Source organism: Amblyraja radiata, chromosome 2 (assembly GCF_010909765.2).
Source record: "Amblyraja radiata isolate CabotCenter1 chromosome 2, sAmbRad1.1.pri, whole genome shotgun sequence".
Taxonomy (NCBI): Eukaryota; Metazoa; Chordata; class Chondrichthyes; order Rajiformes; family Rajidae; genus Amblyraja; species Amblyraja radiata.
In genome coordinates this window covers 124990187-125012577 of record NC_045957.1, presented here as the reverse complement: position 1 = coordinate 125012577, position 22391 = coordinate 124990187, and the positions used below count along the sequence as shown (strand labels likewise).

At 45.6% G+C, this 22391-nt stretch overlaps 1 protein-coding gene across 2 annotated transcripts in view; it reads right to left on the bottom strand.

Moving 5' to 3' along the window:
• Positions 1 to 22391, bottom strand: part of kif15 (kinesin family member 15) — a 92463-nt gene that overhangs the window by 28167 nt on the left and 41905 nt on the right. For both annotated transcript variants that reach the window (XM_033015096.1, XM_033015106.1), the window contains 7 exons: positions 21859 to 22000; positions 17548 to 17733; positions 14691 to 14798; positions 10417 to 10522; positions 8373 to 8538; positions 5178 to 5337; positions 207 to 292 (listed from right to left, as the gene is read on the bottom strand). In XM_033015096.1, coding sequence (XP_032870987.1) covers positions 207 to 292; positions 5178 to 5337; positions 8373 to 8538; positions 10417 to 10522; positions 14691 to 14798; positions 17548 to 17733; positions 21859 to 22000 — 954 coding nt within the window. The remainder of the gene's footprint in view (positions 1 to 206; positions 293 to 5177; positions 5338 to 8372; positions 8539 to 10416; positions 10523 to 14690; positions 14799 to 17547; positions 17734 to 21858; positions 22001 to 22391) is intronic.

Genomic DNA, 22391 nt, shown 5'->3' with positions numbered 1-22391 from the left:
GACATGCCAAGAAAAATCAACCTGGAACTTGTCTATTTTGCTACGCGAATCAGGGGGCTTGGGAAGAAGGGTCTCAACCCGAAACGTCACCCATTCCCTCTCTCCTGACCCGCTGAGTTACTCCAGCACTCTGTGAAACGTCACCCATCCATGTTCTCCACAGATGCTGCCTGACCCGCTGAGTCTTATCACCAACAAACACTTACTTGGAGTTGTTTTCGATGTCTTGTTGAAGTTGTGAAGCAAGCATTTGGCTTTGTTGTTTTTCAGCTTCAGGAGGTTCCATCAGCGCCTATATTTAATACAAGAGACATTTAAGAAGCATTTGACAATGGGTGGCGGTCGGTACCGGCTCAGTGTGCTAAAGGTATCGTTTGATGCATCTCTTAAATTATTAAGATTCACAACGCATTTGGGAAAAGGAAACATTTGGTAGAGTAAGGATTAGTATTTGATCAGTACGGGTGTCATGGGGTTATGTGGCAAAGGCAGGAGAATGGGGTTGGCAGGCAAAGAGAGATCAGCCTTGATTGAATGGCGGAGTGGACTTGATGGGCCGAATGGCCTAATTCTGCTCCTAGAACTTATAGTTTTAAAACAAAAAGGTGTGTGCACAGGGGGAATATGCCTGAACTACCAAGAGCAGATAGATGTTGGGCATTGTCCCAACATGGGGTGATGCTGTGGCCTGATCGGCAAGGATTGAAATCAACATCGACTTTAACATGCCAGTAGCTATCAACCTGTTGAGTATGGCACTTACCTTTCAAACACAATGTGTTAGAGTCTGACAATAGACAATAGGTGCAGGAGTCGGCCATTCGAGCCAGTACCGCCATTCAATGTGATCATGGCTGATCATCCCCAATCAGTACCTGTTCCTGCCTTCTCCCCATATCCCCTGACTCCGCTGTTTTTAAGAGCCCTATCTAGCTCTCTCTTGAAAGCATCCAGATAACCTGCCTCCACCGCCCTCTGAGGCAGATAATTCCACAGACTCACAACTTTCTGTGAGAAAAAGTGTTTCCTTGTCTCCGTTCTAAATGGCTTACCTCTTTTTCTTAAACTGTAGCTCCTGGTTCTGGACTCCCCCAACATCAGGAACATGTTTCCTACCTCTAGCGTGTCCAAACCCTTAGCAATCTTATATGTTTCAATAATAAGATCCCCTCTCATCCTTCTAAACTCCAGAGTGTACAAGCCCAGTCGCTCCATTCTCTCAGCATTTGACAGTCCCGCCATCCCGGGAATTAACCTTGTAAACCTACGCTGCACTCCCTCAATAGCAAGAATGTCCTTCCTCAAATGAGTGGACCAAAACTGCACACAATACTCCAGGTGTGGTCTCACTAGGGCTCTGTACAACTGCAGAAGGATCTCTTTGCTCCTATACTCCTCTTGTTATAAAGGCCAACATGCCATTCGCTTTCTTCACTGCCTGCTGTACCTGCATGCTTACTTTCATAGACTGATGAACAAGGACCCCCAGATCTCGTTGTACTTCCCCTTTTCCCAACTTGGACGCCATTTAGATAGTAATCTGCCTTACTGTTTTTAATACCAAAGTGGATAACCTCACATTTATCCACATTAAACTTCATCTGCCATGCATCTGCCCACTCCCCTAACCTGTCCAAGTCACCCTGCATTCTCATAGCATCCTCCTCACAGTTCACACTGCCACCCAGCTTTGTGTCATCTGCACATTTGCTCATGTTACTTTGAATCCCTTCATCCAAATCATTGATGTATATTGTAAATTGATGGAGAGTTACAAAGACCTCCTAGGACCTTGTGTTGACCCTGCTGCGAGTTTGAGTGGAGGGCAAACTCTTCTAAACTAGCAGATTAGGTCGCCGCAGTGGGACAGCCCCTTTAATCTTAGACCAGGACCCCTGCTTCTGGACTCCCCCAACAATGGGAAAAATGTTCTTGCATCTAGAGTGTCCATTCCTTTTATTATTTTTATATGTTTCTATAAGATATCCTCTCATCCTTCTAAATTCCAGAGAATACGTCCAGTCTCTCCATTCTTTCCTCGTATGACAGTCCCGCCATCCCAGGGATTAACCTCGTCAACCTACGCTGCACTCCCTCAATAGCAAGGATGTCCTTCCTCAAATTTGGAGACTAAAACTGCACACAATACTCCAGGTGTGGTCTCACTAGGGCCCTGTACACCTGCAGGGCCCATACTCAACTCCTCTTGTTATGAAGGCCAACATGCCATTAGCTTTCTTCAGTCTGCTGTACCTGCATGCTTACTTTCAGTGTTTAAGAAGGAACTGCAGCTGCTGGTAAATCGAAGGTAGACAAATGTTCTGGAGGAACACAGCGGGTACGGCAGCATCTATGGAGCGAAAGATGCTGACTTTCAGTGACTGGTGTACAAGGACACCCAGGTCTCCTTGCACTTCCCTTTGTCCTAATCTGACACCATTGACATATTAATCTGCCTCCTTGTTCTTGCCGCCAAAGTGGATAACCTCACATTTATCTACATTAAACTTCATGTGCCCTGCATCTGCCCACTCACTCAACCTGTCCAAGTCACCCTGCAACCTCCTAGCATCCTCTTCGCAGTTCACACTGCCACCCATCTTTGTGTCATCTGCAAATTTGCTAATGTTACTTTCAATTCCATCATCTAAATCATTAATATATATTGTAAATAGTTGCGGCACTCCACTCGCCACTGCCTGCCATTCTGACAGGGACCCGTTTGTTCCTATTCTTTGTATCCTGTCGGCCAAACAATTCTCTATCCATGTCAATACCTAACCCCCAATACCATGTGCTCTAATTTTGCCCACTAATCTCCTGTGTGGGACCTTATCAAAGGCTTTCTGAAAGTCCAGGTACACTACATCCACTGACTTTCCTTCATCCATTTTATTAGTCACATCCTCAAAAAAATTCACGCTGACTTTGACCAATCCTTTTACTGCTATCCAAAGGCGCCGTTATTACTTCTTTAACAATCGACTCCAGCATCTTCCCCACCACCGATGTCAGGCTAACTGGTCTATAATTCCCCATTTTCTCTCTCCCTCCTTTATTGAAAAGTGGGATAACATTAGCTACCCTCCAATCCACAGGAACTGATCCTGAATCTATAGAACATTGGAAAATGATCACCAATGAAGCCACAATTTCTAGAGCCATCTCCTTGAGTACCCTGGGATGCAGACCATCAGGCCCTGGGGATTTATCAGCCTTCAGTCCATTCAGTCTACACAATACTATTTCTCGCCTAATGCAAATTTCTTTCAGTTCCTCTGTCTCCCTAGATCCTCTGTCCTCTAGTACATCTGGGAGATTGTTTATGTCTTCCTTAGTAAAGACAGAACCAAACAAAGTAACTGTTCAACTCTTCTGCCATTTCCTTGTTCCCCATAATAATTCCACCTGTTTCTGCCTTCAAGAGTCCCACATTTGTCTTTGCTAGTCTTTTTCTCTTCACATACCTAAAGAAGCTTTTACTCGCCTCCTTTATATTCTTGTCCAGCTTACCCTCGTACTTCATCTTCTCACCCCGTATTGCCATTTTTGTTACCTTCTGATGTCCTTTGAAAGTTTCCCAATCCTCTGGCTTCCCACAACTCTTTACTATGTTATTCACCTTTTCTTTTAGTTTTATACCGTCCCTAACTTCCCTTGTCAGCCACGGTTGCCTCCTACTCCCCTTAGAATCTTTCTTCCTCTTTAGAATGAAATGATCCTGCATCTTCTGGATTATGCCCAGAAATACCTGCCATCGCTGTTCCACCGTCATTCCTGCTAGGATCCTTTTCCAGTCGACCTTGTCCAGCTCCTCTCTCATGCCTTCATAGTCCCCTTTGTTCAACTGCAACACTGACACTTCTGATTTAACCTTCTCCCTCTCAAATTGCAGATTAAAACATCATATTATGGTCACTACCTCGTAGCAGTTCATTACCTTATTGTCATTACACAACACTAAATCCAGAATTGCCTTCTCCCTGCTAGGCTCCATTACAAGCTGCTCTAAGAATCCATCTCGGAGGCACTCTACAAACTCCCTTTCTTTATGGTCAAGAACCAACCTGATTTTCCCAGTCTACCTGCATATTGAAATCTCCCATACCACAGTGGGATTACCTTTGTTACATGCCAGTTTTAACTCCTGCTGCAACTTGCACCCTATATCCAGGCTACTATTTGGGGGCCTGTGGATAACTCCCATTAGTGTCTTCTTACCTTTACAATTCCTCAATTCTATCCACAGCGACTCTACATCATCAGTCCCTATGACACAAGGTTCAAGATAATATGGATGGACAATTCTCCAAAACCTAGCCCCAAAACAGGGGCTGTCGGTCAGAAAACAACAAAAATAAAGTGCAATGAACCAATTCAATAGTTTAGTGCTTAAGAAAGAACTGCAGATGCTGGAAAAATCGATGGTAGACAAAAATGCTGGAGAAACTCAGCGGGTGAGGCAGCATCTATGGAGCGAAGGAATAGGTGACGTTTCGGGTAGAGACCCTTCTTCAGACGCTTCAATAGTTTAGTTTAGTTTAGAGATACAGCGTTTAACCGGCCCTTTGACCCAACAAGTCCACAACGACCAGCGATCCCCCGCACAATAACACTATCCTACACACACACACACTAGGGACAATTTACAATTTGACTGAAGCCAATTAACCGACAAACCTGTAAGTCTTTGAAGTGTGGGAGTAAACCGGAGCACCCGGAGGAAACCCACGCAGGTCACGGGGAGAACGTGCAAACTCCGCACAGACAGTCCCCGTAGTCGGGATGGAACGGGCGCTGTCAAGCACAGCGGATCAAGGTGGCCACGCAAGAACTTGTCTACTGGACAACTCACAACAATTAACGTGACTTTCTAAACCAAATATTACAATCAAACATTGAAATCCACAAATCTCTGGAGACAGGAACAAATAAATCCATAAAAGCTGGAAACAGCCAGCACAGCAGCGTGTCGAGAAACTCGAGTCACCGCTGAGTTACTCCAGCACTCTGTGAAACGTCACCTATCCATGTTCTCCAGATGCTGCCTGACCCGCTGAGTAACTCCAGCACTCTGTGAAACGTCACCTATCCATGTTCTCCACAGATGCTGCCTGACCCGCTGAGTTACTCCAGCATTGCGTCTATCACAGGAATAACAGTCATCTTTCACTCACACTAATCTCAGACTGCAGAGTTTCTGCCTCCTCCTTCATCTGTTCCAGGCGCTCACGCAGTTGGTCAGCTTCATACTCTTTGAATCTCATGACCTCCAGGAGATTGTCGTTGGTATCTTGGAGAGAGCGCTTCTGCTCCAGGATTCTTTCATGCTCCAACCTTGGGTTTGAAACAACGAGAAGCAGAGAGGAGTCCCCATTAGGTGGGAATAATAACAGGGCAACCAGTCAGCAAGACAACAACACGTGGGATTATTATAGATTTCAATGCAAAGAGGGAATTACAATAAACATATACAGAGTTCACGGAAGCTATAGAGGTGACATCTGGTGAACCCTTCCATCTGTGTGGCACAAGACGCAATAAAGTTAAGGAAACCTGCTGCTTACTCCACTTCTGCTCTGAAGGAGAACTTTACACTTGGACATGTGTGTTCCAATACGTCGGAGTTTCGATCATCCCGACGAGAGGGTCTGAACATCTGTACACACACACACACACACACGGGACAATTTACAATTTTACTGAAGCCAATTAACCTACAAACCTGTAAGTCTTTGAAGTGTTGGAGTAAACCGGCGCACCCGGAAGAAACCCACGCAGGTCACGGGGAGAACGTGCAAACTCCGTACAGTACGACTGCGGAGGATTCAAGGCCCCGATCACGGGTGAACAAAGGAGGAAGATGACTGAACTTTATTACCTTCCAGCACAGTGAGGAATGTTGATTCCACTGTGGTGGATGTTTCGGTTAAATTCTATTGTGTGTTGTGTTATTTGTACTTGTGTGGTTGCATGTTAGCTCATCACCGCCTCTACTTCCTGAGAAGATTACGGAGAGTCGGTTTGTCAAGGAGGACTCTCTCTAACTTCTACAGGTGCACAGTAGAGAGCATGCTGACCGGTTGCATCGTGGCTTGGTTCGGCAACTTGAGCGCCCTGGAGAGGGAAAGACTACAAAAAGTAGTAAACACTGCCCAGTCCATCATCGGCTCGGACCTTCCTTCCATTGAGGGGATTTATCGCATTCACTGCCTCAAAAAGGCTGGCAGTATCATCAAAGACCCACACCATCCTGGCCACACACTCATCTCCCTGCTACCTTCAGGTAGAAGGTACAGGAGCCTGAAGACTGCAACAACCAGGTTCAGGAATAGCTACTTCCCCACAGCCATCAGGCTATTAAACCTGGCTCGGACAAAACTCTGATTATTAATAACCCATTATCTGTTATTTGCACTTTATCAGTTTATTTATTCATGTGTGTATATATTTATATTATGGTATATGGACACTGATCTGTTTAGTAGTAAATGCCTACTATGTTCTGTGTGCTGAAGCAAAGCAAGAATTTCATTGTCCTATCAGGGACACATGACAATAAACTCACTTGAACTTGAATTGGTGCAAATGACAATAAATGTGAACTTGAACCTGATGTACATGGATAGGAAGGGTTGAGAGGGATAGGAGCCAAACGTTGGCAAAATGGGACCAGCTTGGGTGGGGCATCTTGGGCCGAATGGCCTGGTTCTGCGCTGGGCCACTAAATGTCCACAACTCGTCTCAGAATAGTTTGCTATTTAATCCACAATCCGACAGATGTGTAGGAAGGAACATAGACCAAAGATAGACACAAAACGCTGGAGCATATCAGCAGGACAGGCAGCATCTCAGGAGAGAAGGAACGGGTGACGTTAGGGACGAGAAACAAGATGTGTATAAAGAAGTGTCTCGACCCGAAACATCACCCATTCCTTCTCTCCAGAGATGCTGCCTGACCCGCTGAGTTACTCCAGCATTTTGTGTCTGCACCACACAGGCACGTGCCGTGAGTATTTACTCAGGGTAGGCGGTCAGTCGGCTTTTACAAAATCTTAAACCGCGCATGCGCAGATTATTCTCCTCTCCGTAAACTGTCAATCGACTTTTATAAAGCAATTTGTCTTCAAAAACTATAATCTCTTAATAAAGTACCGTATTTCCCAGCAATGAAGACGCACCTGCGTCGAAGACGCACCCCCATTTTGAGTCGCTAAATTTTGTAAAAAGGCTAGCGGGACATTGAATTTCTCACGCTCAAAGAAAAAGAAAGAAAGTAACAATTCAATTTGCCCAAGGCTTCCAAATCTCCTCCATTCTGAATTACTGAATGGGTGGGGGGGGGGGGGGGTGGAGGGTGACGGCAGGTGGAGAGATGGTGGGGAAAATGGGAGCACATCGGGACAAGTTGAATCAGTTGTGATCTTATTGAATGACAACTGAGGCAGAGAATTCCACAGACTCACAACTCTCTGTGTGAAAAAGTGTTTCCTCGTCTCCGTTCTAAATGGCTTGCTCCTTATTCTTAAACTGTGGCCCCTGGTTCTGGTCTTCCCCCAACATCGGGAACATGTTTCCTGCCTCTAGCGTGTTCAAACCCTTAATAATATTATATTTTTCAATGAGATTCCCTCTCATCCTTCTAAACTCCCCAGCCGCTCCATTCTCTCAGCATATGACAGTCCCGCCATCCCGGGAATTAACCTTGTAAACCTACGCTGCACTCCCTCAATAGCAAGAATGTCCTTCCTCAAATTAAGGAACCAAAACTGCACACAATACTCCAGGTGTGGTCTCACTAGGGCTCTGTACAAATGTAGAAGGACCTCTTTGCTCCTTTTTACGACTCCTCTTGTAATAAAGGCCAACATGCCATTCGCTTTCTTCACTGCCTGCTGTACCTGCATGCTTACTTTCATAGACTGATGAACAAGGACCCCCAGATCCCGCTGTACTTCCCCTTTTCCCAACTTGACGACATTTAGATAGTAATCTGCCTTCCTGTTTTTGAAAAACCCGCCAAGAAACCTGCGCTGCGCATGCATAGTACGCTGCTGTGCACGCACGCAATCCACGGAGCAAAGGCAGAATTTCAGCTGTCTTTATAGACCTTTATCATTGAAGCAGCTTCGACGGCACGTGAGCTGCACATACTTTCGCGTGTTACATCTACTGCGGAGGAAAGGCACGGAGAATTATGCCTACCTAAGTGATCGATCTCTTAGGTAGGCATAATTCTCCCATGCCTTTACTATTTCTATTTAATCATTATCATTTTATAATTTTAGTCAGGGTTGGCAGTGCCTGCCTTGTCTACCCTGACGGCCCGTAGTACCACAACAGATGGGTAATAGGAAGGTGATAAACGTCACCTGATTTTATCCAGCTCCAGCTGAACCTTTATAAACTGGTCTGAGAGGTGGAAGTGGTCAGCATCGTGCTGGGCCTTGTAGGAACGGTACTCCTCCTTCACGGCTCGGAGCTCCTTGTCAGCAGACTGCAGCACAATGCGCAGGTCATGCACTTCACTCCGCAATACTGCAACGTAGAAGAAGCCGCATCACTTCACAACAAACAGCACCAGCTTTAATACCCAACACCAAATCTTTTACTCAGCTTTCTCCAACTCGCAGCATGCTTTTGAAGTTAAAGTTTAGAGAGAAGGAACTTTAGATGCTGGAATCCTGAGTAAAACACAAAGTGCTGGAGGAACTCAGCATGTCAGGCAGCATCTGTGGAGGGAACGGACAGACGATGCTTTGGGTAGATTGGGAGCTGCGATGCTTGTCGCAGGTAGATCGGGTGGTCAAAGAGGCTTTTGGCACTTTGGCCTTCATCAGCCAGAGTATTGAGTATAGAAGTTGGGAGGTCATGTTGCAGTGGTACAAGACGTTGGCGAGGCTGCATTTAAAATATTGTGCTCAGTTCTAGGCACCATGTTATAGGAAATATGTGGCAAGCTGGAAAGGGTACAGAGAAAATATATGAGGATGTTGCCAGGACTAGAGGGTCAGAGCTGGAGGGAGAGGCTGGGCTTTATTCCTTAGGAGTGCAGGAGAATGATCATCATCATCATCATCGATGAAAACATCAACAGGCACACGGCGCCTTATGTACGACAGTGATCGCAACTTCTACTGAATTGTGGATGGCCGTTTGGCTCGCTAGGAGCTCATCCGCCCTTTGACAGGTCTTGTTTACTCTGGAGTTTAGAAGGATGAGAGGGAATCTTATTGAAACATATAAGATTATTAGGAGTTTGGACATGCTAGAGGCAGGAAACATGTTCCCGATGTTGGGGGAATCCAGAACCAGGGGCTACAGTTTAAGAATAAGGGGTAAGGCATTTAGAACGGAGATGAAGAAACACTTTTTCACACAGAGAGTGGTGAGTCTGTGGAATTCTCTGCCCCAGAGGGCGGTGGAGGCCGGTTCTCTGGATACTTTCAAGAGAGAGCTAGATAAGGCTCTTAAAGATAGCAGAGTCAGGCGATATGGGGAGAAGGCAGGAACAGGTTACTGATTGGGGATGATCATCCTTGATCATATTGAATGGCGGTGCAGGCTCGAAGGGCCTACTCCTGCACCTATTGTCTATTGTTTCTGGTCCGGCTGGGGGTCCACAGCCCCCTCCTCACTTGGCAAACCAGGTGAGGGAGACTGTTTAGTCGCCGACTATCCGACCATGGAGCAGGTAGCACGGGATTACATGGTACCTGCGGCGGGGGGAACTCCCCCCCCCCCCCCGACATGACCTTGGTCAGAATGAGGGGTGATCATATAAAGGTGTATAAGATCATAAGAGGAATAGATCGGGTAGATGCACAGAGTCTCTTGCCCAGAGTTGGGGAATCAAGGACCAGAGGACATAAGTTTAAGGTGAAGGAGAAAATATTTAATAGGAATCTGAGGGGTAACTTTTTCACACAAAGGGTGGTGGGTGTATAGAACAAGCTGCAAGAGGAAGTAGTTGAGGCTGGGACTATCCCAACATTTAAGAAACAGTTAGGCAGGTACATGGATAAGACAGGTTTGGAGTGAGAGAGACCAGGCGCAGGCAGGTGGGACTAGTGTAGCTGGGACATGTTGGTCGGTGTGGGCAAGTTGGGCCGAAGGGCCTGTTTCCACACTGTATCTTAGTCTGAATGGTCCCGACCCGAAATGTCTTCTATACATTCCCTCTGTAGATGCTGCCTGACCTGCGGAGTCACTCCAGCATTATGCAATCAAAGCTTCATTAAAAAAATGTACAAAAAAAAAAAATCTAAAACAGATGTACAATAAAAAATGTTGAAAGAGGCATTTTAAGATTTGGTGCAATTGTACACGGGAGCATGAACTTAATCATGCGAGTGGCCTGGGAACAAAGAATATCCACGTAGATGAAACAAAAGACTTTGGCAATAAATGACGTACTGTTGTTTTGGCTCAGACTGTCCTGCAGCTCATTCTCCAGCGATTTGTTCTTTGTCTGGAGATCCTGCTGGCTTTTGTTCCTATCATTTCGTTCAGAGGTGAGCAGCTAAGAGCAATTCACACAGGAAGGTTTAGCAGGAATCAACTCGGAATCATTGCAATTATGAACCACAGTTGACACATTCTAACGGAAACGCACGCAAAGAGAAAACAAAACCACCCCCTCACCCACAAGTCAGACCACAATTCGCCAGGGCCTGCGGATAAAGTTAAAGACAAATCACTGCAGTTTTAGATGAGGAACCATTGGCAATAGTTCCAGTTTAAACATTATTGGATATTTAGAGTCAGTCAGTGGCATTTCAGAGACATGGCGATGCAGGGAATGGAGCGATGTGATTATGTGCAAGCAGATAAGAGAAGGCAGGAGAATGGGGTTAGGAGGGAGAGATAGATCAGCCGTGATTGAATGGTGGGGTGGACTTGATGGGCCGAATTCTACTCCTATTCCTTATGACCTGATGGTGTAGGAAGGAACGGCAGGTGCTGGTTTGTACCAAAGATCGACACGGTGCTGGAGTAACTCAGCGGGTCAGGCAGCATCTGTTGAGCAAAGGAATAGGTGACGTTTCGGGTCGAACTCCTTCGTCAGGCTGAAAGATAAAGCTGGGGAGGGGAAGGGCATTGGAGGCAAGAAAATTTGAGGTGTCTTTCAGTCTGAAGAAAGGTTCTGAACTGAAACGTCACCTATTCCTTGTCTCCAGAGAAAAGAGAGAGTCTTGGAATGGTGTTCAACACAGACATAGTGGGCTGAAGGGCCAGTTTCTGTGTTGTACCATTCTGCGCTCTATATTTTCTATGCCAACACAGGACGGAAACAGGCCCTTCAGCCATATTTATCCACCAAGATGTCCCAACCAAGCTAGTCCCATTTGCCCAGATTTGGCACATAACATCCTAATTTGAGTTTAGTTCATTGTCGCGTGTACAGTGAAAAACGTATGTTGCGCGCTAACCAGTCAGCGGAAAGACAATACATGATTACAATAGAGTCGTCCACAGTGTACAGATACACGATAAAGGGAATAATGTGAATAACGTTCAGTGCAAGGTAAAGCCCCTAAAGTCCGATCAATGATAGTCCGAGGGTCTCCAATGAGATAGATTGTAATTCAGGACTTTTCTCTAGTTTCCTTTCCCCTCCATGCAAGCTAAACAGACGGCTGTGGAGGCATGGCAGAGATAGATATATTTAAGGCAGAGATAGACAGATTCTTGATTAGTACGGGTGGCAGGGGTTATGGGGAGAAGGCAGGAGAATGGGGTTAAGAGGGAGAGATAGATCAGTAATGATTAGTTGATCTATCATGGCTGATCTATCTCTCCCTCACAACCCCATTCTCCTGCCTTCTCCCCGTAACCCCTGACACCCGTACTAATCAAGAAACTATATCTGCCTTAAATATATCCATTGACTTAGCCTCCACAGCCATCTGTGGCAAAGAATTCCACAGATTCATCACCCTCCGACTAAAGAAATTCCTTATCTCCTTCCTAAATGAACGTCCTTTAATTCTGAGGCTGTGACCTCTAGTCCTGGACTCTCCCACTAGTGGAAACATCCTCTCCACATCCACTCTACCCAACCCTTTCACTATTCGACTGGAGCCGTAGGGTCAGTGTTGACCAGGGCACGGGCATGAGCTGTAGGGAGAGACTGTACAGGCAATTCCTTGGATAGAGGTGTATAAGATCACGAGGGGAATAGATAGGGTGAATGCAGTCCTGAATGAAGAGTTCCATGGCCAACTGATTGTAGATTCCACCAGTTATTAACTTCAGGCCAACTGATATCCATTCTCTTTCCAACCGTCATAGGTCTACACAAATTCCCTTCCAATTGATGGCAATTGTTCAGGGGTCCAGGCATGTTTACAAGATGAGAACCAGTGAATCCGTCATTTCAAGAGGCACCTCCTTCATTTGGCTCATCCTCTCCTGGCCTTTTGCTCTCATTAGGCTGCCAGCTACTAGAGATGTTCAGCAAGCAGTGTTGGTGTTGGTGCCACTATGCTCTTCGTTGCATAGTAACGATTTGGATGATGGAATTTATGTAGGGAGGAACTGTAGATACTGCTTCACACCAAAGATAGACACAAAATGCCGGAGTACTTAGTCTGATGAAGGGTCTCGACCCAAAACGTCACCCATTCCTTCTCCCCAGAGATGCTGCCTGACCCGCTGAGTTACTCCAGCATTTTGCGTCTATCTTGGGTGATGGAATTGATTTTTTTAATTTTATTTTTATTTAACCTTTATTTAACCAGGAGAAGTCTCATTGAGATTAAAAATCTCTTTTACAAGAGAGTCCTGGCCAAGACAGGCAGCAGCACAGTTCCACTGATGCCTTTGTGGCTAAGTTTGCAGATGATACAAAGACAAGTGGAGGGGAGTAGTGTGGGGAAAGAAGGGACTGTGCAGAAAAACTTAGACAGGTTGGGATACTTGGTGAAGAAGTAGAAGATGGAATACAGTGCAGCAAAGTGTGGAGTCATGCATTTTGGTTGGAGGAATAAAGGCGTAGACTATTTTCTAAATGGGGACAGAATCCAGAAATCGGAGGTGCAAAGGGACTTGGGAGTGCTGGTGCAGGATTCCCAAAAAGTTAATCTGCAGGTTAAAATGGTGGAATGAAAGTCAAATGAAATGTTAGCACACACTTCATGAGGACTAGCATATAAAAACAGGGATGTAATGCTGAGGCTCTATAAGGTGCTGGTCAGGCCGCATTTGGAGTGTTGTGAGCAGTTTTGGGCCCCATATCTGATGAAGGATGTGCCGGCTCTGGAGAGGGTCCAGAGGAGGTTTACAAGAATGATCCCAGGAATGAGTGGGTTAACAAATGATGAGCATTTGACAGCACTGGGCCTCTACTCGCTGGAGTTTAGAAGGATGAAACTTATCGAATGATGAAAGGCCTGGATAGAGTGGATGTGGGGGAGGATGTTTCCACTAGTGGGACAATCTAAAACTAGAGGGCACAGTCTCTGAATAAAAGCACATACATTTAAAGATGAGGAGGAATTTATTTAGGCAGGTGATGAATTTATGGAATTCTTTGCCACAGAAGGCAGTGGAAGCCAAATCATTGGTTATTTTTTAAAGCAAAGATTTACAGATTCTTGATTAGTACGGGTGTCAGGAGTTATGGGGAGAAGGCAGGAGAATGGGGTTGAGAGGGAGAGATAGAACAGCCATGATTGAATGGCAGAGTAGTTTTGATGGGCCGAATGGCTTGTGTGGCATTAACTTATGAACAAGGTGACAGTGACAAGAGGTGGGAATTTTAACATGGAGCAATATACGGTGAACTCAAATTCTCTGCTTCATATCCAAATCGCCTTTATAATCTACACCAACGCTCATTACCCAATTATGGGCATTAGTTAGTTTAATTTATTGTCACGTGTACCGAGGTACAGTGAAAAGATTTTTGTTGCCTGCTAACCAGTCAGCAGAAAGACAATACATGATTACATGTCTACAGCGTATGGATTTATGATAAAGGGAATCATGTATATTTAATGTTTAGTGCAAGATAAAGATCATAGTGAAAGTAAGAAATATTGTTTTAGCAGTAGAGGTTAAAAGCCCTGTCCCACTGTGCGAGTTCACCCAAGAGCTCTCCAGAGTTTAAAAAAAAAATCAAAACTCGTGGTAAGCACGTAAAATGAACGTAGCGGGTACGTCGGAGCTCGGGACGTCACTTAGCGCTAACGGCAGGTTCTCGGGAAACGTGGTAACTCGTGTTGAAAAATGTCCACGAGTAAAATATACTTGGGATATAAAGATTTGACGCTTTTTAACACGTAGTCATACCGTAGTAGCTCGTGAGCTTACCGTAGTAGGACCTGGTGTCCTATATCACTATTGTATGTTCATGATGGAAATAAGAATACTCTGTATATTCATTACCTTTGAATTGAAGTTTTATGTAATCCTCCCATAATTTCTGAGTTCCATTTCACAATATCTATCAGACATACAGAATGTTGCAAGGTAATATCTTGCCCAAACTCAGTACCCGCTACGTTCATTCTACGTGCTAACCACGAGTTTTGAACGTGTGATTGCAGACTCACTTCTGTGACCCACACACAAAGAGTGGCCTGGGTTGGGGGTCATCTGTGAAACTTAAAACTGTGCTTATTTAATAATAAAGGCTAGCAGGGATCACATGAATAAGATAAAGGCATGTTGGGAAAGTAGCCTACCTTGTTCAGCTTGGCAGAGTGGTTTTCCAGCTTGTCGATGTTCTGCTGCAGTTTGACATTTTTGCTCTCTTCTTCATCCAGCCTGGTCTGGAGATCGGTCAGCTGTTCCTACACACCAACAGCAGCTTCAGTTGGGTCCTCACAGTGGGGCCTCACACATCCACACACACACACATTCAGCATGGTCACCCACACACACACAGCTTCAGCGTAGTCACACACACACAGCTTCAGCGTAGTCACACACACACACACACAGCTTCAGCGTAGACACACACACACACACACACAGCTTCAGCGTAGACACACACACACAGTTTCAGCGTAGTCACACACACACAGCTTCAGCGTAGACACACACACACACACAGCTTCAGCGTAGTCACACACACACACACACAGCTTCAGCGTGGACACACACACACACACACAGCTTCAGCGTAGACACACACACACACACAGCTTCAGCGTAGTCACACACACACACACACACAGCTTCAGCGTGGACACACACACACACACACAGCTTCAGCGTAGACACACACACACACAGTTTCAGCGTAGACACACACACACAGCTTAAGTGTAGTCACACACACACACGCAAACACACACACAGCTTGGTCACCCCAACCCCCCCCCACACATGCGCACACACACAGCTTCAGAGTGGTCACCCACACACACACACAGAGAGCTTCAGCGTGGTCACCCACAGACACACTACAAACTGGAAGTGAAAAGTGGCGAAGACTCCAAGTCTGATAAGAAAGGCAGGTGGGCAGTGATTGAAGTGGTAAGTAGAGAAGACCAAGGCAGGTGGGGAGTAAATAGTGATTTTTTTTAACATATTAATACACCAATACAACTTCAAGGCCTTAAAAGCAGAGGGAATTATTCAACAAGCTACTGAAGACTAACAAGCATCTCATTGATCAAAGGGGCACAGCAGTAGAGCTGCTGCCTCACAGCGTCAGAAACCCGGGTTCCATCCTGACTACGGGTGCTGTCTGTACGGAGTTTGTACCTTCTCCCCATGACCTGCGTGGGTTTTCTCAGAGATCTTCGGTTTCCTCCCACACTCCAAAGACGTAATGGTTTGTAGGGTAGTTGGCTTCAGTAAAATTGTAAATTGTCCCTACTGTGTGTTGGATAGTGTTAGTGTGCGGGGATCGCTGGTCGATGTGGACTTGGTGGGCCTGTGTCCACGTTGTATCTCTAAACTGAATAAACTCCCCATTGCTTTTGTTCCTGGATATTTGATCCTCCCTGTAAATAGCAGGACAGACAAATGAGAGTCAGTAGATGTTGTTCACTTAGATTTTCAGAAGGCCTTTGATAAGGTGCCACACGTGAGGCTGCTAAGGAAGATGAGAGCCCACTGTATCAAAGGGCAGATACCAGCGTGAATAGCAGGTTGGCTGGATGGCAGAAGACAAAGAGTGGCAATAAGGGGGGCTTTTTCTGTTTGGCTGCCAGTAACTAGCGGAGTTCCGCAGGGCTCGGTGCAGGGGCCGCTACTCTTCACGTTGTATATTAATGATTTGGACGAGGGGATTGAAGGCTTTGTGGACATGTTTGCAGATGATTCGAAAATAGGTGGAGGGGCAGGTAGTGTAGAGAAAGCAGGGACCCTGCAGAAGGACTTGGACAGTTTGGGAGAGTGGGCAGAGAAGTGGCAGATGGAATATAGTGTAGCAAAGTGTGGAGTCATGCATTGTGGTAGTAGGAATAAAGGCGTAGACTATTTTCTAAATAGGGAGAGAATCCAAAGATTGGAGGTGCAGGATTCCCAAAAAGTTAATCTACGTCGAATCGGTAGTAAAGAAAGCAAACGCAATGCTAGCATTTATTTCAAGAGGGCTTGCATACAAAAACAGGGATGTAATGCTGACTCCCTGGTAAGGCCGCATTTGGAATATTGAGAGCAATTTTGGGCACTAAAATAGTTCATTTTATTTTAGAGTAACAGGCCCTTCAGCCTACCGAGTCCACGCTGACCAGCGATCCCTGCACACTAACACTATCCTACACACACTGGGAACCAATTACATTTATACCTAGCCAATTAACCTACAAGTCTTTGGAGTGTGGGAGAAAACCGAAGATCTCGGAGAAAACCCTCGCGGGCCATGGGGAGAACGTACAAACTCTGTACAGACAGCACCCGTAGTCAGGATGGAACCCTGGTCTAGGGCACTGTAAGGCAGCAGCTCTACCTCTGCGCCACCCTAAAGAGGACAATTGGACAGGAACACAGGGTTCTGGAGAGGATACTGGTTTGGATAAAATGGAATATTTTGTAACTTAGTCAGCGCCCTTTACATAGCGACCCTTCGCATACCCAATATATGCAAAACAAAGAATATCACTTTGACTTGTCACACGAGACAATAAAGTATCGCTCATTCCTAAAGTCTGCTTACCCACCACACCACCTCCAGGTCCCTCAGATCAGCCGACTTGGGGTTACTGAACATCCCGCGGTCTAGGCATAAGCTCAGGGGCGACCGCGCCTTTGCGGTTGCAGCTCCTAGACCGTGGAACAGCATCCCTCTTCCCGTCAGAACTGCCCCCTCCATCGACTCTTTTAAGTCGAGACTTAAATTCATCTTTACTCTCAAGCCCTTCTTGACGTCCTCTGAGCGAGGGCTATATGTATGTATTTATGTATGTACTTAATCTATGAACCACCGTTGTATAACGCTAGTACCTCCACCCAATGTAAAGCACTTTGGTGAACGAGAGTTGTTTTTTAAATGTGCTATAGAAATAAAAGTGACTCGACTTGAAGTGACTAAAGTACCACTCATTCATAAGGTTCCACTCATCCATTCATACTGAGCTGAGCACTCACCTGAACTAATCGAAGCTCTTCAGCGATGGCTTCGTAAGCTTGTTCATTCATGTCGAGGGGCAGAGACTGGTTCATCACTGCACCGTTCTGACCTCCTGCCTCCATCTCCGCACAGACCCCCGGGCTTCCCTCAGGACTAGTTTGTAAAGCCACGTTCCAAGCAGACTTTGTGGGAGTAGTCATGTTCTATGGAATCATGAAACAGATATTACAGTCAAATCTTGTAACAATGCGGGAAAGGAATGGAGGGTTATGGTCTGAACGCAGGTGTATGGGACTAGGGGAGAATACGTGTAAGGCACGGACTAGAAGGGTCGAGATGGCCTGTTTCCGTGCTGTAATTGTTATATGGTTATATGGTTAATGCAGATATTGTAGAAGGGAACTGCAGATGTTGGCTTATACCGTTTAGAGTATGGTGTTCAGTCTGGGCACCGTGTATTAGGAAAGATGTTGTCTAGATGGAACGGGTTCAGAGAAGATTTACAAGGATGTTGCCAGGATTCGAGGGTGTGAGCTGCAGGGAGAGATTGAGTCGGCTGGGACTTTATTCCTTGGAGCACAGGAAGGTGAGGGGTGATTTTATAGGTGTATAAAATCATGAGAGATTGGGTAGACGCAGAGCCTCTTGCCCAGAGTAGGGGAAATCGAGGAAGAGGACAATAGATGACATGTGCAGGAGTAGGCCATTCAGCTCTTCGAGCCAGCACCGCCATTGATCATCCACAATCAGTACCCCGTTCCTGCCTTCTCCGCATATCCCTGACTCCGCTACCTTTAAGAGCTCTATCTAACTCTCTCTTGAAAGCATCCAGAGAATCGGCCTCCACTGTCCTCTGAGGCAGAGAATTCCACAGATTCACAACTCTCTGGGTGAAAATTTTTTTCCTCGTCTCCGTTCTGAATGGCCTACCCCTTATTCTTAAACTGTGGCCCCTGGTTCTGGACTCCCTCAACATCGGGAACATGTTTCCTGCCTCTAGCGTGTCCAATCCCTAAAACTCTCATCTTGTTTGTTTGTTTCTATATTTGTCCCGAAACCCCGCCAAAACAGTACACGATAGCGCTACAATCTTTGGCCCACCTTACTCACCATTGTCTGTGGTGTGCATTAGCCAAGTTTCGTTCAGATTGATGTTATATTTTACAAGTTATTGATATTTAAACATTTAAAACTTAAATTAACTTAAAACAGCCGCACCTGCGCAGTTGGGGCCTCTGTAGATCTTCAGATCGCCATTTTGTTTCCTTTCGCTTGTACTTGCCCGGCCTCACAATGGGGAACCAACGGCTCCACGTGTAAGTTTCCTTCTATTTTACAAACGTCTCCAAGGGCCCTCTCTTCAATTTATTAACTTTAACTTAATTAATACCGTCAACGGCACAACTTTGAACGCAGCAGCCGCGCATGCACAGTTTAGAGGAATATTGCGTTGGGGGAACGGGACCAAATGGGTACGCACTTGGTCTAGTGTTTCAATAAGATACCCTCTCATCCTTCTAAACTCCAGAGTGTACAAGCCCATTCACTCCATTCTCTCAACATATTACAGTCCAGCCATCCTGGCAATTAACCTTGTAAACCTACGCTGCACTCTCTCAATAGTAAGAATGTCCTTCCTCAAATTAGGGGACCAAAACTGCACACAATACTCCAGGTGTGGTGTCACTAGGGCCCTGTACAACTGCAGAAGGACCTCTTTGCGCCTATACTCAACTCTTGTTAAGGCCAACATGCCATTCGCTTTCTTCATTGACTGCTGTACCTGCATGCTTACTTTCAGTGACAGATGAACAAGGACACCCAGATTTTGTTGTACTTCCCCTTTTCCCAACTTGACGCCATTCAGATAATAATCTGTCTTCCCGTTCTTGCCACCAATGCGGATAACCTCACATTTATCCACATTAAACTGCATCTGCCATGCATCTGCCCACTCAACCAACCTGTCCAAGTCGCCCTGCATCCTCATAGCATCCTCCTCACAGTTCACACTGTCACCCAGCTTTGTGTCATCTGCAAATTTACTCATGTTACTTTTAATTCCTTCATCTAAATCATAAATGTATATTGTAAATAGTTGCAGTCCCAGCACCAAGCCTTGTAGTACCCCACTAGTCACTGCCTGCCATTCTGAAAGGGACCCGTTAATCCCTACTCTTTGTTTACTGTCTGCCAACCAATTCTCTATCCATGTCAGTACCCTATCCCCAATACCATCTACTCTGATTTTGCCCATAAATCTTAGGTTTAAGGTGAAAAGATGCAAAAGGAACCTGAGGAATCACGTTTTCCCCACAAAGGGTGGTGGGTGTATGGAACAAGGTGCCAGAGGTGGTAGTTGAGCCTGGGACTATCACAACGCTTATGAAACAGTTAGATATGTACATAGATAGGACAGGTTTGGATGGATATGGACCAAACACAGGCAGGTGAGAACTAGTGTAGCAGGGACATGTTGGCCGGTGTTGGCAAGTTGGGCCAAAGGGCCTGTTTCCATTCTGTATGACTCTATAGACCTGCTGTGAAGTTGATGTTTTCTCAAAGTGCTGCGTTGATCATGGCCAAACAACACCGACACTTTGTAGAAACAAGGGGATGCAGATACTGGAGTACAAAAATAGACAGAGTGCTGGAGTAACTCAGCGGGTCGGGCAGCATCGCTGGAGTAAAAGGATGGGTGATGTTTTGGATCAGAACCCTTCTTCATACTCCTCTCTGACCCACATTGTATCCCAATACGTGACAATAACAAACCAAGCCATGAACAGCTAATTAAAAGGAGAGTCCTAAACCATTGGTTGCATCTCTCCCCTCCACGGAGGCTGCTTGTCTTGCTGAATTATCCTGCTGTTATTATTATATTTCTGATTACCAGCACATGCAGTGCCCTGGTTTGCATCAAATTAGGTTTATGATCGTCACGTTTACCGAGGTACAGTGAAAAGCTTTGTTGTGCATGATATCCAATCAGGTCAAATAATACTGTACATAAATACAAGTAAGTCAAGCTGCAGTACAATAGGTAGAGCAAAGAGGAAGACACAGAGTGCAGAATATAGTTCTCAGCATTGTAGCGCACCAGTTCCAGAGACAAAATCCAATGTCCGCAATGGGGTAGAGGTGCCCTACAGTTCAGAAGCCTGAAGAGGGATATGGGCCAAACTTGGGCAAATGGCTCCAGCTGAGATGGGGCAACTTGGTCAGCATGGATGAGCTGGGCCAAAGGACTGATTCCATGCTGTATGACTATGGCTACAAGAGGGGAGGAAGCTATTCAAGTCTGCTGTGAATGTCACATTATTCTTCCGCACCCACTTGTACAATACTCCGCAACTCTATAAACATGTGCACTTAGTTCTGAAACTTATAAATGATCAACAGAATTAAGCTCCAAACATTAAAATTCAGGGTGAAATAGTTGCACTCCAGACAGATCTGAGAAATCGGCATTGCCGATGTAAAGATGAGACAAAAATGCTGGAGAAACTCAGCTGGTGAGGCAGCATCTATGGAGCGATGTAAAGATGATGTGTTCTTTTTTTTTCGTGTCCTTATGCTATATAGTGGCTCGCCACTGCTGTACATATCATTGTGCTATTGGAGTGTTGAGTGCAAGGTCTGCAGTAGTGCATGGGATATCCAGCTATGGGCATTGCAGTAGTGCATGGATTATCCAGCTATGGGCATTGCAGTAGTGCATGGATTATCCAGCTATGGGCATTGCAGTAGTGCATGGATCATCCAGCTATGGGCATTGCAGTAGTGCCTGGATTATCCAGCTATGGGCATTGCAGTAGTGCATGGATTATCCAGCTATGGGCATTACAGTAGTGCATGGATCATCCAGCTATGGGCATTGCAGTAGTGCATGGATTTTCCAGCTATGGGCATTGCAGTAGTGCATGGATTTTCCAGCTATGGGCATTGCAATAGTGCATGGATTATCCAGCTGTGGGCACTGTAGTAGTGCATGAATTTTCCAGCTATGGGCATTGCAGTGGTGCATGGATTATCCAGCTATGGGCATTGCAGTAGTGCATGGATTATCCAGCTATGGGCATTGCAGTAGTGCATGGATTATCCAGCTATGGGCATTGCAGTAGTGCATGGATTATCCAGCTATGGGCATTGCAGTAGTGCATGGATTATCCAGCTATGGGCATTGCAGTAGGTGTTGCATTGTCTCGGTCACAGGTGGTTGTACCCTCGATGTCGCCCATTTGAGCATTGTCACCCCTGACCGCCCGGTCCGCAGTTGGTTGAGACATCTCCAGTTCAGCAATAGTTTACAAGGTGATCCCTTTTACCTTAATGGTCTCAACATGCATCTTATTCAGCTGCAAGACCTCCTGGCGCTTGTGAGCTTTTGTTGCCTCCAGGATATTTTCCAAATGTTGATTGGCCTTTTCAAGGGTTTGGACTTCTGATTCCAACTCGATTTGTTTCTTCCTGAATAACAGAAATAGTTTACAGCAAAAACCCTTCAGAACTCTCTTTGACAATTTAGGAATTATTCTGGATTAACATTTGCCTATCTTATAAATAATGATCAAGGTGCATAAAATCATGAGGGGAACACATAGGATGAATGCAATCTTTTACCCAGAATAGGGGAATGAAGAGGACATAGGTTTAAGGCGTGAGGGGAAAGATACCTGGGAAAGATAGGTACCTGAGGGGCAACTTTTTTCAGAGGGTGGTGGGTGTAGATAGGCACATGGATATGTAGGGAATGGAGGCTTATGGATCACATGCAGGCAGATTAGTTTATCCAGGCATCATGTAGGGCACATACATTGTGGGCAAAAGGGCCTGTTCCTGTGCTGTACTTCTCTATGAT